The sequence below is a fragment of the Cryptococcus neoformans genome, chromosome 6 (assembly GCF_000149385.1).
Source record: "Cryptococcus neoformans var. neoformans B-3501A chromosome 6, whole genome shotgun sequence".
Classification (NCBI taxonomy): Eukaryota; Fungi; Basidiomycota; class Tremellomycetes; order Tremellales; family Cryptococcaceae; genus Cryptococcus; species Cryptococcus deneoformans.
The window spans coordinates 438410-452500 of record NC_009182.1 but is presented as its reverse complement, the minus strand read 5'-3'; the positions used below and the strand labels follow the sequence as shown (position 1 = coordinate 452500).

Sequence of the window (14091 nt, the reverse complement as noted above, 5' to 3'; positions counted from 1 at the left end):
GAATCTGAGGCTCAGGTGAACAAATACCGCCGCGAACGTGAAATAATCGCTCAAGAACTGAGGGAGTTCGAAAACGACTTGCAAAAGCATAAGATTGAGAGCGAAGACTTTGGTCAGCAATTGCAAGCTCTGAAAAGGGAGCAGATCAACAAATCTTCCAAACATGCTGCTGAGCTTCTAGCTTTGGAGAGAGAGATGGAAGAGGCGAAGGAGCGAGAGAGGAGGTTAAGACACGAGGTTCAGGACGTGAAGACAAAGTATGAAAAAGTTGAAAAGTGGAGGGAATTGCACGAGTGTGACGCGTAAGTCGTCTTCTAATATGGTCTGGTTAACTTGGGGACCATGCTGACTAGTCGCCCCAGTGGATTATCCGACACCTTGGCAGAACAAAAGTCCCGGTTTAAATCCCAATCAAGAGAACTTGCTACTCAGATTAGGTATCTGAAAGCCAAGTACACCCGCGAAGCGACCTTCCGAAATGCACTGGCATTGCAGAAGAGATATTTACTGCTGTTAGTCGGTGGAAAAAGTTTGAAGTAAGTATCTTTGCACAGCTACACCGTGGCAAAGCATACTCACCACTTTGCAGTGAACAAGCTACTATCAAGGCCATTGCTAAGATGGGCTTCCCTATCCCCGAACAGCCAAGACCTGCGAGGACGTTCAAGGCAGTAGCGCTTGCTGTTTTGAGTACTATTCGAGCTAGGTAAGCATATTAGTGGCCTCGCTAATATGTGACGAGATGGCTTATATCTGAGTAGGAACGATGCTGCCCGGTGGCGCACAGAAGTAGATTTGAAAATCTCTGCGGCCGCTGCACGAAACGAAAGGCGGAGAGTTTCAGGTAGGATATAGGAGGGTTAAAAAGAAAAAATAGTAGCGGCGTACAGGGTTTAGTAATTGACTGAATACTTTGTTGTCATTAGAACAGACATCTTGAGCTGTGAAGACTGTATATTATTAACAATGTGCATATAGCTGTGGATGGAATCCGACGTGTTTCCGAGATTTCCTGCTCTTTCATTAGAAGCAAGCATCAAGTAGTAACATACTTGTCATCATCGTCCTTCCAAAGGTATGTTACTTATAGGAATGTTTTTTAGCAGGTTGCATATTGTGTACAATGAGCAACTTTTTGCCACAAGAAGGCGAAGTGGTAATAGACGGCATCATAACGCCAGCACTACTACTTTTTTGTTGTTTATGCTCGTCTTCTCTTCTCCATCAATCCGTTTCTTCATCTCTCCGACGGTTTCAACGCAATAGCCGGTCTTCTTAAGTTAATCATCGCCTAACCAATCTCGGTTGCGTGCAATACACAAGCTTCGTCTCCAGCACAAGTAATTTTCGATTATAATAATCGACGAGGAGCCAGTTGCCATGCTAGACAACATGAGAAGAAAGCGAAGAGGGTGAGGAGGGGCAGTAGCGGTACGTCCGTCAGCGGCAGCAGAGACTTGAATGGCTAGGGGAGGATGGAACAGTGCGTACAGGTCTCATCCAGGTCAAGGAATGTCTCGAGCTTGAGGTAATCGTCAAGCTGACTGGTAAGTTCTTGGATAAGGTCTTCGTGGTTGTCGACTGGATGTGGATTGGAACGCATGGAAGGACGGCGGCTGGGACAGGTTTTGAAATTGTGACCAACCTTGCGGCAATCGTTGCATCGGTTTTCTTTGGCGAAAAGTTTGCGAATGTGTTTACCGGCAGGAGAGAGATAATAAGGTAAGGGGTTTTGAGCTTGATAATAGTGGCTGACAGGGTGAGCCAGGTGCGGCTGGGTCTGCGGGGTCGCCGAATTTTGAGCCTTGGCACGAGTGGGTGTGAATTGCTCTTTTTTCTCCTCCAAGTACTTTCTGACTTCTAACTGTAATTGAGTGCGGACCTCACTCAAACTTCCATTCTTAAACTCCGGCTTTGTCATCAAACGAAGGAACAGGATCTCAGGACAAGCAGCGCGGTAAAGGTTGGCCATAAAGGTGTCGCTGGGATAGAGCTCGGTGTCCATCAAATTATGACGGTGTTGTATGGCTTGCTGATCGAAAGTAGGCCAATCGCTAACTTGATTGAACTGCAGGCGGAAAAGTGAACGAAATTCTTTCTGAGCCCACTCTAACGGCATCGCAGCGTCCTTGAAAGCCACAATCCATTCCTCCCATCCCGACTCGCCATCCTCTTCCATCATCCGACCAGTAGTCCTCACCCATGCTTGCAGTGCTTTACATTCGATGGAGTTATTCGCCAGCTCCAGGATGGTTACTCGCCGATTCTCTTCCTGCACATCGTCGTTTCCCGGGGAAAAAAGAGAGTAAGTCCGAAGAAGCTTGTACAGGCGGTCGGTGTGAAGAATGACAGCTGGAACATCACGAATGGGACCGGTAAATGTGGGGATATCAGAGGCTTCTGGGATAGAGATCCCTCGAGGTGCGTAATTCCCCTGGGCAGCTGCTGATGAGTTTTGCTGACCTACCAATTTAGACAGGTAGAGGATGGCTGCTGCTATCTGAGAGGTGAGGTCTCCATCAACAGGAAGTGAGTTCACTTCCTCAGGAAGAGGAGTGTCTTTAGGCGTTTGTCTCTTGGGGGGCATGAAGGGCGTTTGGTGTTTTGTGTGCGTTGTTTTGAAAGAAGCGTAGACACTGGGTGTCTCGTTGATTGTTGTTGTAGTATATTTGTGTAGTTTAGAGACTAGCAAAACATGCACTGGTTGTATACATGTATATTGTGCGATGAAGAACTACAACAATATGCGACCACTATTTTACCAAGTACCGAACTGTTGTGTGTCAAAAGTAAAGTCACACACATAAAATGCCACATCATCTGGCTGAATACATCATGCATCATTGTTCATGCATATGCATCATCATAGGGTGACCTGCTTTCCTTCGGCTTCCATTTCGCAAACGATAAATCGTGCAGTAGTTATAATAATATCATCATTACAGGTTCTTGAAATGTCAAATAGAAGAAGATGGATCGCATTTTTTATAGTGCTTAAGAAGGATCTAATGGTCTTTCACTGTTATAGTGATCTATATGCATAAATCATCAAATTCAACAAGCCCTCATGGTGTAGTGGTAACACGAAGGTCTCATATGAAGTTAGCTTAATGGTTGACATCTAATCCTCAGCTCTGAGTTCGATTCTCAGTGAGGGCATTTATTTTTTTGCTTTTGTGGACTCTTTTTGCCATTATCAAAAACTACTGTTAAGATTTGTCACATTTCACCATCGTAACCCAGCATCTATATGTATCGAGAGGTTGGTTTGACATATTTATCCCGAACACGCAACTAAGAACCTAAGATTGGTCTTAGCTAATTGAATTTTTGGCCGTTTTCGACCGTTCTTAGTTAGCTGCCAATAATATTAGCTAATTCTCCATACAAACCTTAAAAAGTTAAAAACTAAGACTGATCTTTGCTAACTAAGTCAGGTCTTAACTTTTATATTTGAAACGGGCTAGTATATGCATTGCGTCTGAGAACAGCCTTGCTTGCCCTTGGAGGTCGACAAAGATAAATCACAGTGCTCCCGCCCACTGGGGGTAGTCGCCCGCAGGGGGTAGTCGCCCGCATTTTTAGTTACTCTATTATTGCATCCTGAAGAGGCAGATTTTATATTGCTTAAAGCAAAAAACTTGGTACTAATCGGCTAGGATAATTAACGGTACAGATTCGCTAGAGCTATATGCTCTGCCTGGCACAATGCATTACAACAGTAAGGTGATTATGTATCAAATCGTTCGTTTATGCCTTGTTTTCTTCCAGCTTCTGTCTCTTTTCATCCTCGGCGTCTGCGACGTCGCTTGGCGCCTCCCTCTTGGTCCCGGTTTTGTTGTTCGCTTCTAATTCTAAGGGCTTGGAAGACGATGAGTCTGGTTTTTCAGCAGCTTCAGGCGCCGTAGAGGGTTTATCCGCAGAGGGTGCGGCAGGAAGCTTTGCCTTCTTCTTGACCACCACACCTTTCATTAACGATTTCACGTCCTTTTTCTTGACATCTTTAGAGGGAACCTTCTTCGGAGGAGCAGATTTAGCTACTGCTGCCACAGTGGGTGGCGAAGCATCTGTTTGAGACGTATTCCTCGCCGCTAACCGTCTGCAAATCATGTTGTTAGATTTGGGCAATCGCTGACCGCACAGTCACTATAGATGCAGGGACGTACTCTCTGTATGCTCTCATCTCCTCGGCTTCACGTTCCTCCAGCTTTTTCTGTTCCGCCCTCTTTTCAGCTTCCTTCTCCGCAAGGAATCGTTGTTCATCAGCGTTGAGTCCTCGCCACTGGTTCGATAATTTCATTTTCGAATCCCATTCCTCCTTTTTCAACTCCTATTGTGATGTAACATGAAGGCGTAAGCTTTATAACGTGGATAGTATGAGCGGACATGCAGAGAAGCCACACCTTTTGTGCTTGTAATCGTTCATAGAGAGTACGGGCATCATAGTCAGTTTCTGGCTCCTCGGGAGGCGGCTCCTGGCCAATTCTATAGACAATCAGGTTAACGGGCAAAATCTATTGACATGCACATCAAATTACCTAGCGTATGCCTCGGCCCATTCTTTCTTTCTGTTCTCTCTCGCCTCATCGATGGCTGATTGGGATTCGAAGCGCGACGAGATTGCGCCTGTAGCAGGCGTCATAATGGAGTTGGGGTCCATTTTTATTTCCTGTCTTTGAATATATTATGTCGTTCCGTAGTTAATATCAAAATAATCCTGTATAGGAGTTGTGGAAAGAGATGGAATACAAGTTATGCTGTTCGAGCTTTGAATTATGGTGACCACTGCGCTGCGATCATCTAAACGTCGCTGCAACATCTCTCGGAATCTACGCTGGCCGGGATTTGATTCCGCGCCCATTCTATTTCTTAACACAAGGACGAACATGATGGTATATTATTATTGAACAACAACTTGCCATTCCTATAAAGTTGATTACCCTCCCCACCTCTACACCTCACCATGTCCCGCAGGCTAGACCTCTCCAAATTCGCAGGCTCAGACTCGGAAGGCGAAGAAGATGTCCCCAAAGCAAGTCCACGTATCTTTTTTAATGTGTTTGTCGCCAACACTGACCGTGGATTTGTCACAGCATCAACTGGAATTGACTGCACTCAAGAGCAAGACCTTTTCTCAAGGTATCACCAAAAAAACAAAGCGTGATCTGGAAAAGGAGGCAGAGGAACGTAAGCGGATTGAAGAGGAAAAGTACACTGCACGCCATACCTTGAATCCGCACCGTCCACTGACATGGCCTGCCTCAGAGCGGCAGCACTGGTAATGGCAGAGATTGAAAGAGAATTTGAAGGATCAGCTGAGGGAAGCTCGTCCGGTCACACGGGTATGAGGGGTTTTCGGGGAAGACCCATTGGGCCTGGGGGAGGGTTTGTAAGGGCCGGAGGCGCGCCGATGGGAGCGCCAACGTCTTTTGCGCCCCCTAGAGGTCCAGCCGCTATGGGCTACGGTAGAGTAAGTCTAGATGTTACTGACCAAGTTAACTGGGCTGACATATCGCAGCCAAAACCCATGCCTGTCAGAGCGCCATCACCGCCTCCTCCACCCAGTGGACCGAAGCCAAGGGGCAAGAGAGCGATGGATTCATTCTTGGAAGAAATCAAGCAGTATGTCATCCTTTCAAAAAGCGGTCCCTCTTCTCCTCTTTATCAATACTGATGACAAATGTAGTAACCAGAACGCCCGCGAACAAAAATTCAGTCAGATCGCAAAGAAGGAGGGATCTTCAGTAACTGCCCTTGCAGGTCTGTACCGGCAATCTGCTATTGATGAAGACTGTGAACCATCTTGAACTGATCGATTCATGTAAAACTAGCTTGGGAAACTGGCGGAAGTGGCTTCGATCATGAGGTACGTCTCATATTGTCTTTTTTTTTGGTTAGATATTTAGCTAATCCTGGAGTAGAGCACCAATTTATTCATTGTGGGTGTTCCAACATGAAGGCCAGCGAATGTACAATATCTAACCTTTTTGAGCAGTCAAATTTGCCTCAAGAGATCACGGAAGAGATTCTCGGTTTGCACTTTGCAAAGCAGGGACCGGTGGCGACTGTCAAAATCATGTGGCGTGAGTTTCTATATTATTATTTTCTGTTTTTGTATATGTCAAGGAATTGACGTTGTCTGTAGCCCGAGGCGACGAAGCATTCAGCCAGGCAAGCGCCCGACGGGGTCTCACTGGTTTCGTGTCGTACATGGAACGGAAAGATGCTGAACGGGCTGTGAAAGAGCTGGACGGGTCGGAATGGATGGGAAATTCGATTCGAGTAGGATGGAGCAAGCCAGTTGCAAAACCCTTGAAAACTCTTTTCGGTGAGTCATTTTTTCATATCTATCACAGAAAAAAAAAAGGAAAAAAGGAAAAAGCCTGAACAGCAATGTAGATATCACAAGTGACAGTCACAAGCGAAGAAGGTCAAGATCACGATCAAGGGGCCGCAGCCCTCCTAGAAAGAAATCGCATCGCGCCCGTTCATACTCGTACTCCTCGTCATCTTCTTACTCTCGTTCCCCTTCGCCCGAACGGACTTGCAAACAAAAGTGGCTGGATAGTATCCCTGAAGAACATGGGAGGTTTATCAAGACTGTTGCGAACCGCGTAAAGGAACATGGTAAAGGATTTCAAGATGTTTTGATGGAAAAGGAAAGGGAGAACCCAAAGTTTGCCTTTTTGTATGACGACAAGGCATGTGGCTTTTCTTTTTTTTTTTCTTTCCCGAGTATTGTTGACCAGAGGTACAGCTTCCCGACTACCACCTTTACCAATCCACACTTTCATCACATTACCGCATTCCGTCTCCACCCCCCGAAGCATTCAACGACGACGGTTACGCCTCCATCTACTCTTCCGACTCGGCCGAGGATTCCGAAAGGGAGCGAACGTCCAAGGGTAAACTTGGCCGACTTGCGAAAAGGCGGTTTGAGGCCATGTTACGGGTGATGACTGGGAAAAGGGCGGAGATTGCGCGGGGGATGGAGTTTGCGCTCCGACGAGCCGAAGCGGCGGATGAGATTGCAGATATCATCTGTCAGTCTGTCCAGGTGGATTCGACGCCCGTCCCGCGAAAGATTGCGCGTCTTCACCTCATCTCTGATATCCTTCACAACTCTGCGTCGCCTTTGCCCAACGTTTGGCGATACCGCCTCGCGTTTGAGCATAGGCTACCGCCCGTGCTGGCGCATTTGAATACGGTGGAGAAGAGTTTGATGGTGTATTCGGGCAAGATTAGTGCGGATGTGTTTAGAGGGCAAGTGGGGAATGTATTGGATATCTGGGAAAGATGGCACGTTGCTTTTTTTTTTTTTTTTGGCTGGTTGGTTGGCGCGCTTTTTGCTGACTTTTTTTGCAAATAGGATTGTATTCAACACCGATACTGCGGAACTCTTCCGTGCCGTGTTGGTCGGCGACAAGCCTCTCTCTGCGCTCGTCAAGACCCCCCAGGGCGCATGGGTTGACAAGGCCAAGTTGGAGGCGGAGGAAGCGGAGAGGAAGAAGAGGGAAAACGAGCAACAAAAAGCTGAAGAGGAGGAAGATAGGTTTGAGCAGAGTGGGTTTAAGAGTAGTTTTAAGAGGATCAATCCGCAGGCTGGGCCTGCGCCTGCGCCTGCGGGAGAATCAGTACCGTCAGCTGTCAGATCTGCGTTTGAGGATGAAGATTTGGACGGGGAGGCGATGGAAGATTTGGACGGGGAGGCGATGGAAGATTTGGACGGGGAGGCGATGGAGGATTTGGACGGGGAGGCAATGTAAAGAGAAAAATGATACCCAACCAAAATGCCCAAATGCATAAATGTTTACAAATACTTGAATTCTATGACTACGCGTTGGTCCCCGGATTCACATCCATCACCTTGTTCCACAGCTTTTCGTTAATCTTCTCCGCCCTCTCAAACGCCGCTTTCAACCTCTTGTTCTCTGCCAACAGCTGTCCCACCTGATCGCTCGTCGTCCCCGCATCTCCCATCGCGTGACGACGGGTCACCGCCGGCGCGGGCGGCGGTCGAAAATCAGAGAGGAGAGAGGCGGCGTGAGAGGTAGGCGGGCGGAGGAGGACGGTGGGTTCGTGGGATTCTTGCGGGGGACGACCTTTGAGCCGTTCGAGGGGTTTGATCTCCATGATGGGTATTTCTTCGCCTTTAGCCCCCGCGCCTGCGCCTACGCCGACACTCCCCACGAGGTCGGCGGGACGTAAGAGTGTGGTGAGATGCGTGACGGGTCCGGCATGTGGGGAGAGGGTGCGCAGATGCTGGTGAGACGGGAGCGAGTGGATCTGGATGTTGCCCGCCGAGGTGCCGACGAGGAGATGGGTGGAGGAGAGGGAAAGCGCGAGAGAGGTGATGGAGTCGTTGGCGTCTTTGAGAGAGATGACAGCGCCTTGGGGCTTGATCGGTGCCGAAGCATTTCCATCTCCACCGACGGCTTCCCATTCATCCTGCGACGCGGCGGCGGCGGCGGACTGATCGTGATCGCCGAGGACGGCCCGTTTTCGGAATAAGGGGAAGTGGTAGACGTCGCCTTGGGTGGTGCCGACGTAGAAGAATCGTTCAGAGGGGTCGACGGCGAGGGTGGTAGGGGTGCATGTGACGGGGAGGACGAATGTGCAGAGAAGATCGAATGGAGGGTAGAGGGACCACATCTGGGGGTGGGTCAGTGGATGGTGCATAAAGGGAAAAGAGGACGTACCTTGACGGTTCCGTCATCTGAAGCAGTCCATAATCTACCACCCTGGCTACCCGCAACTCGTCCAAGCCCGACACACCGCACTGCGAGGTTATGGTCCCTGAGCGTCGCATACGGTTTGCCCGCCTTGGCTGGATCCTCTGGATCGATCAGTTGGGATACGAGGTAGACGTGCGCTGAAGAATCGAGCGATGTGGAAATCAAGAGTCGAGAGTCCGGCGTGAACGTCAACGAGGTCAGAGCGCGGTAGTGGGCGGTATGGGAAGACACCAAGAGACCGGAAGAGAGTTCCCAGAGGTAGATGTGGCCGTTGGGCGAACCGGCTGCTGCCCAGTAGCCGTTGGGCGAGACGGTGAAGCAGGCCATCTTTTCAGGAAGATGCAGCTTGAGATGCATCTGGTCCTACGGCCGGTGTTAGTATACGGCGCCTCGACACAAGCACACACCTTTTGCCATGCCCAGACGTGGAGGAGCGCCTTGTCCTCCTGGACTGCAAAGACTGCGCCGCCCTGGTTGTTGTAGGTGGGGACATGTGCGAGCGAGCAGGGTGCTGTTGCGCACGGTTTGAATGCGTGGACGGAGGCGGAGGTGAGGAGGTCGTGGAGGTGTATGGCGGCTGCGGGGGCAGAGGACGGGGCGGAGAGGACGAGTTCCTGTGGAGCCATGGTGTGATGTGGTGAAGGGAAAACATTCAGCGGGCAACTTTTGCGGGGGCAGAGTGGAGGCTGGATCGGGACACCGCGCACATTCGCCGAAGCATCTCGCTCTTGTATCCCTCTCAAGCAACTCTCAAGCTCCCCCCCTCCTCCCTCCCCCCCGATGCTCCCCCCGCAGCGCATACGGCCGCCGGGGCCCTACAGCCGGTTCCCGCCCGCGGAGATGCACGCGTGGCTCGACGGGCTCCAGCGCAAGATCGCACGCGGCATACACCCCCCGTCCCCCCCCGCTGTCTCCGAGGAGGACGAAGAGGCGGCAGAGGACAACCAGGCCTACGTCGAGGCAGACGGCGCAGCGTACGCCACCGACGGGCAGTCGAGCCACGGCGACGAATCTGACGGTATCGAATACATCGGCCACTCCAACTCTCCCCAACCACCGCTCCCAAACCTCTACCCCCCCCTCCCCGACGCGCCCACACCCTACGCCGACCCCGGCGCCCCCCGCACAGCTGCTTCCCCCGCCGTCCCTCCCCTCGGCGGCGGCCATGACCTCGTTGTGGAGCAGGACGCTATGCAGATTGACCCCAATTTGCTCCAGGACGGGTACCAGATTGATGCGGGGTTTCTGCAGGATTTGGTGCATCATGTATCGCAGGGTATGGCCCCTCCACCGCAAGAAGGGGATGCAGAGGATTATGAGGGGGAGGAGGAGGAGGTTGATGGCGCGTACGATGAAGATTTCATGATGAGCGGGGATGAAAGAGAGCAGGCGCGAGACGTTGAAGAGTACAGTGAAGAAGAAGAAGAAGAAGACGAATTGGTAGATGAGCCATCTGGTATGTCACCAACAAAACCGGTCATCTCATATCCAAACGATACTAACAAGGAAACAGATGAAGAGCAAGAATCACCGATCAAGGTACAGGCAGCCACCGTTCGAGAGGTGATTGAAATCGGCTCGTCATCGGAAGAAGAAGTGTCAGAAGATGGGTCTGAAGCCGGACGACGAGAGGAAGATGAAGAGGTGGAATATGAAGAGGAGGAGGAGGACGAACTGGCAAGGGATGAACCTCGACACCCGTCTTGGTTTGTTGACGAGGCGGCGGAGGAGGAAGAGGAGGAGGAAGAGGAGGAGGAAGGGGAAGAGGAAGAGGAGGAGGAAGAGGAGGATGAACAAGATACAACACATTCACAAACGCCAGTAGATCTTCTTGATCAAGATAATGAACTAGAACGACAACAAGAAAAAGAGTCCCTGCAAGAAGATGTCCAAGGACAAGTCCAACTCCCTCGTAAGTACCTCCCTATCCCTAACAAACACCAAAACTCAATCCTCCTTTCCCCCTCTCCCCATCCTGACAGGATCGTCACCCGCGCCCACAGGCATCCCTGTCGAAACCGTCGAAACCGTCGAAATCGTCGAAACCATCGAAACCGTCGAAACCGTCGAGACCTCTGAAACCACCACGCGAACCACCGAGGTTATAGAGGTTGAAGAGATGGATGATGAAGATGAGCTGGCAGATGATGATGATGATGATAAAGTGGATATCGAACGGAACGAACAAGTTGAATTCCCTTGTACGTTCTTTCTTTCTTTTTTAAATCCCATTTTATTCCTTTTTTATACATTACAAGAAATTCCGGTTGACGGTGGAATAGCTACTACCCCTGCGCCCGATACAGCTGTAGAACAGCGACAACAGGAGCATCAGCAGCATCAGCAGCATCAGCATCAGCAGCAGGCAGACAGGGGTCTCGAGGTCACAGAGATTGTAGAGACTCGTGAAACCGGGGAAACAAAAACTACAAACTTGCCCACAGGCAAAGAAGAGGCGGTGCAAGTCGAGGACGATGTGGTGGTCACCATCACAACTATTCAAGAAAAAGTACAAGCCAAAGCCGAAGCCGAAGCCGAAGGAAGCGGATCTCGGGTGCATCCAGAACCGCCTATCGATCTGTTGCGACCGGCCCTCGAGGATGGACCCGTGTGGGAAATCCCCCAAGGTAGTAATGACTCTACTCTTCGCGCCGCATCCGCACCTTTCGAAACTCTGCCCGAAACCGCTGCAGACGCAGACGCAGACGCAGACGGAGACCTGCCGGACCCTGCTGCCCCTCCACCCCCCACCTCTCAAATCGCTCCCCTCTCCCCTCACTCTCTCCGCCCCCACCCGCCAGCTACCGCATCCGTCATCGTGCAGCTTCCACCCGACGAACCCCCCTCCCGAATCGAGGACATTTCCTCCACCCCGCCAAGCATCAACGAGCGCGAACAAACGCCCGTCGAGTTCCCTGACCCAAAGGGCGCACCACCAGACACGAACACGCAAGCACCTATTGATCCCCACGATCTCAAACCCAGAGCGTCTTTTTCACCTTCCCTCATTGTCGAGCCTCCTGCTGACCCCCGTCCAGTCGGTGAGATCTCTGCCGTCGTCTCGCGGGCGGCTACGCCAGTGCAGTTTCCAGACCCGCGCCTGCCCCCTGTTGACTCGTACCTAGAAGCTCCGATCACGCCTCACCGTCTTGAACCGAGATCCCGAGCGCCGACTGAGAGTCTGATGGTCGAGGATGGGCAAGAGGAAGGTAGTGTGGCTGGGGGTACTGTGGATGGAGCGACAGAGATTGAACGTGCGCCCATTACCGAACCTTTACACGTCTCAGAGGTAGAGGTAGAGGTAGAGGTGCCGGTGCCGCAGAACGGAAATGGAACGGCTGGCTTAATGGCGTTTGACGAGGATATGCCGATGGCCGCCCTGGATGACTATGATGTGGAGTGGGTGCAAGCGCTGGAGCGCGGGACAGTGGAGCACAGAGATGAGGCTGAAACGGCCGAAAGCGAACCGGTTGAGCTCCCAAAGGATGCAGAATATGTAGAAGAGGAACAAGAACAGCGTCAAAAGACAGAGTTCAGTGTCGGCGAACAGGCCGGCGAAGATCAGGGTGAACCTGCCGAAGAGACAATCGAATTGGAGGAGCCAACAGAAGACGCAGGAGTTAAAGCACCGCAGCAGGACGAAGAAGATGTCGACGACGACGACGACGACAAGTCTGGGCGGAAGGATAAGGGCAAAGGTAAAGCTTTCAGCACCACGCCTATCGACGAAGAACAAGTCCTCAACGATGATCAACCCTCGGTGCCTGTCCTTGTCGATGCTTCTCCCGAACGCCCGCCTCTTATCATGAGCACCTCGGCTATCGAGCGACTGCGACACCACCACACTCTTGCTTCTGGAGCTGCTGCTGCTTCTGCTTCTCAGTCGGGCCAGTCGAACCAAACGCCGAGCCAGATCCATACTCATAAACGTACGCGCTCTCGTGCTCGTGCCGAGGGCTCCCCACCTCCGCCCCCGGTTACCAGGTCAAACTGTTACTACGAAAAGCTCAAAGTGGCCGATTACGGAGGACTGGAAGCCGTCATTCTTGCTCCTCACTGTTCGCTCGCCAATACGGAGCAGATTGAAGAAGATGAAGCCGTCGTGCAAGGTGTGCCGACAGAAGAAGAGGAGCAAGAGGCGAGAAAGTGTCAATTGTCTCACGACAACGAAGTCCTTCACCCAGCGTTGTGTACCAAGATCAGACGAATCGTCGGTCTGCAAATCTTTGACGAAGGGTGCTGCTATTTGCTCTATGCCAATAAGGGTGCTAGATTGCCAGAGCCAGAAGAGTCATCGTCTAAAAAGACGGAAACGCCTACAGGCACCATCAGCAGCAGGGGGCACAGGAAGAGGAAATCTACCAGTGCTCAGCTTGGCGAGCAAAGTACAACCGCTAGCCCACTCAAGCCACGCGCGTCGCCTCTCGGGCGTTCTGCACTCAAGCGTTCCGGCGCTTCACTCGAACCTCCCGAGTCCCTCACCCCACGCAAGAAGAGCAAGGAACCTTCTTTGGAACCTGCTGGATCGTACACTACCGAAGTGGGCGACGATCATTCTGCCGCGGGGTCTCCAGGGCCCTCATCCACCAGGCGACTACAGACGCCAAGGAGGTCTACCCGCTTGAGCTCTGTAAGAAGAGAAGAGGAGGGAAAGGCAGAACATGAAAAGGAGCTGGAAGCGGTCCAGGAGGGCGAGGTTGAGATGGAGGAGGCGGGCCAGGAAGGAGAGGGGGACAAGCGGGAAAAGACAGTGGAAGACAAAACCCCTCAGACCCCCAGACGATCAGCCAGGTTCTTGCCTGCCGAAGAAATTGATAATGACCCATCCGACCACCTCCTTGGATCAACCACAGTGTCCCAGTCCGAGACCAATCAACATTCACCAGCCGAGTCTGCTTTACGCAAAACGCCATCCCCCATTCGTGAACAAAATAACGCTGCTTATCTGCCCGATGTGGAAGATGAGGATACCGATTCAGAGCAGGAAGAAGAAGAAGAAACGGCCAAAGAAGACGAAGAGTCTACCTCCGAGGCGAGTTCAAAGACTGCCAGTAAGAAGCGCAAGGCTCGAGATGAGTCTGAAGAAGAGGATGACCAAGAAGATGAAGGTGAGGGGGGGACTATCGAGTCGGGGACGATCGAGTCGAGGGTGGTGAAGCGACGTGCGTTGGAGGATGAGGAGACTGGGACGCCAGTGTCGGAGAACGAAACAGGTGAAGCGGCTGGTGATGGGGATACACAAAGACGAGGATGGGGGAAATGGTTCAGGTGGTGGTAGGAAAGACTATATTTTTTTCGAATAGCGTGGCTTTCAGCAACATTAAGGATTGTGTGTAAAATCTCAAAGTAGAAATAA

At 51.4% G+C, this 14091-nt stretch overlaps 6 protein-coding genes across 6 annotated transcripts in view; 3 read left to right on the top strand and 3 right to left on the bottom strand.

Annotated features, from left to right (window-relative positions):
- The window catches only part of CNBF1510 (hypothetical protein), a gene marked incomplete at both ends in the record, with an annotated part of 5353 nt that extends 4498 nt beyond the window's left edge, over positions 1 to 855 (top strand). The window contains 4 exons of the mRNA XM_769894.1: positions 1 to 302; positions 354 to 536; positions 590 to 706; positions 762 to 855. The exon at positions 1 to 302 is cut by the window's left edge and continues 249 nt beyond it. Coding sequence (XP_774987.1) covers positions 1 to 302; positions 354 to 536; positions 590 to 706; positions 762 to 855 — 696 coding nt within the window. The remainder of the gene's footprint in view (positions 303 to 353; positions 537 to 589; positions 707 to 761) is intronic.
- Positions 856 to 1280: 425 nt separating this feature from the next.
- Positions 1281 to 2587, bottom strand: CNBF1500 (hypothetical protein; the record flags this gene model as incomplete). Its single annotated transcript, XM_769893.1, has 2 exons — positions 1281 to 1465; positions 1492 to 2587. The coding sequence occupies 2 exons, from the start codon at positions 2585 to 2587 to the stop codon at positions 1281 to 1283; spliced, it is 1281 nt and encodes a 426-aa protein (XP_774986.1).
- A 1163-nt stretch (positions 2588 to 3750) lies between these two features.
- CNBF1490 (hypothetical protein) lies at positions 3751 to 4660 on the bottom strand (the record flags this gene model as incomplete). Its single annotated transcript, XM_769892.1, has 4 exons — positions 3751 to 4099; positions 4167 to 4330; positions 4404 to 4485; positions 4539 to 4660. The coding sequence occupies 4 exons, from the start codon at positions 4658 to 4660 to the stop codon at positions 3751 to 3753; spliced, it is 717 nt and encodes a 238-aa protein (XP_774985.1).
- A 303-nt stretch (positions 4661 to 4963) lies between these two features.
- On the top strand, positions 4964 to 7766 carry CNBF1480 (hypothetical protein; the record flags this gene model as incomplete). The annotated part of the gene is made up of 12 exons (XM_769891.1): positions 4964 to 5032; positions 5094 to 5209; positions 5266 to 5470; positions 5519 to 5622; positions 5687 to 5760; positions 5832 to 5866; positions 5922 to 5939; positions 5996 to 6083; positions 6146 to 6328; positions 6400 to 6701; positions 6758 to 7299; positions 7370 to 7766. 12 exons carry the CDS (start codon positions 4964 to 4966, stop codon positions 7764 to 7766), a joined length of 2133 nt encoding a protein of 710 aa, XP_774984.1.
- A 67-nt stretch (positions 7767 to 7833) lies between these two features.
- Positions 7834 to 9361, bottom strand: CNBF1470 (hypothetical protein; the record flags this gene model as incomplete). The annotated part of the gene is made up of 3 exons (XM_769890.1): positions 7834 to 8652; positions 8700 to 9098; positions 9143 to 9361. The coding sequence occupies 3 exons, from the start codon at positions 9359 to 9361 to the stop codon at positions 7834 to 7836; spliced, it is 1437 nt and encodes a 478-aa protein (XP_774983.1).
- Positions 9362 to 9515: 154 nt separating this feature from the next.
- On the top strand, positions 9516 to 14013 carry CNBF1460 (hypothetical protein; the record flags this gene model as incomplete). The annotated part of the gene is made up of 3 exons (XM_769889.1): positions 9516 to 10647; positions 10718 to 10936; positions 11018 to 14013. The coding sequence occupies 3 exons, from the start codon at positions 9516 to 9518 to the stop codon at positions 14011 to 14013; spliced, it is 4347 nt and encodes a 1448-aa protein (XP_774982.1).
- Positions 14014 to 14091: the final 78 nt, after the last annotated feature.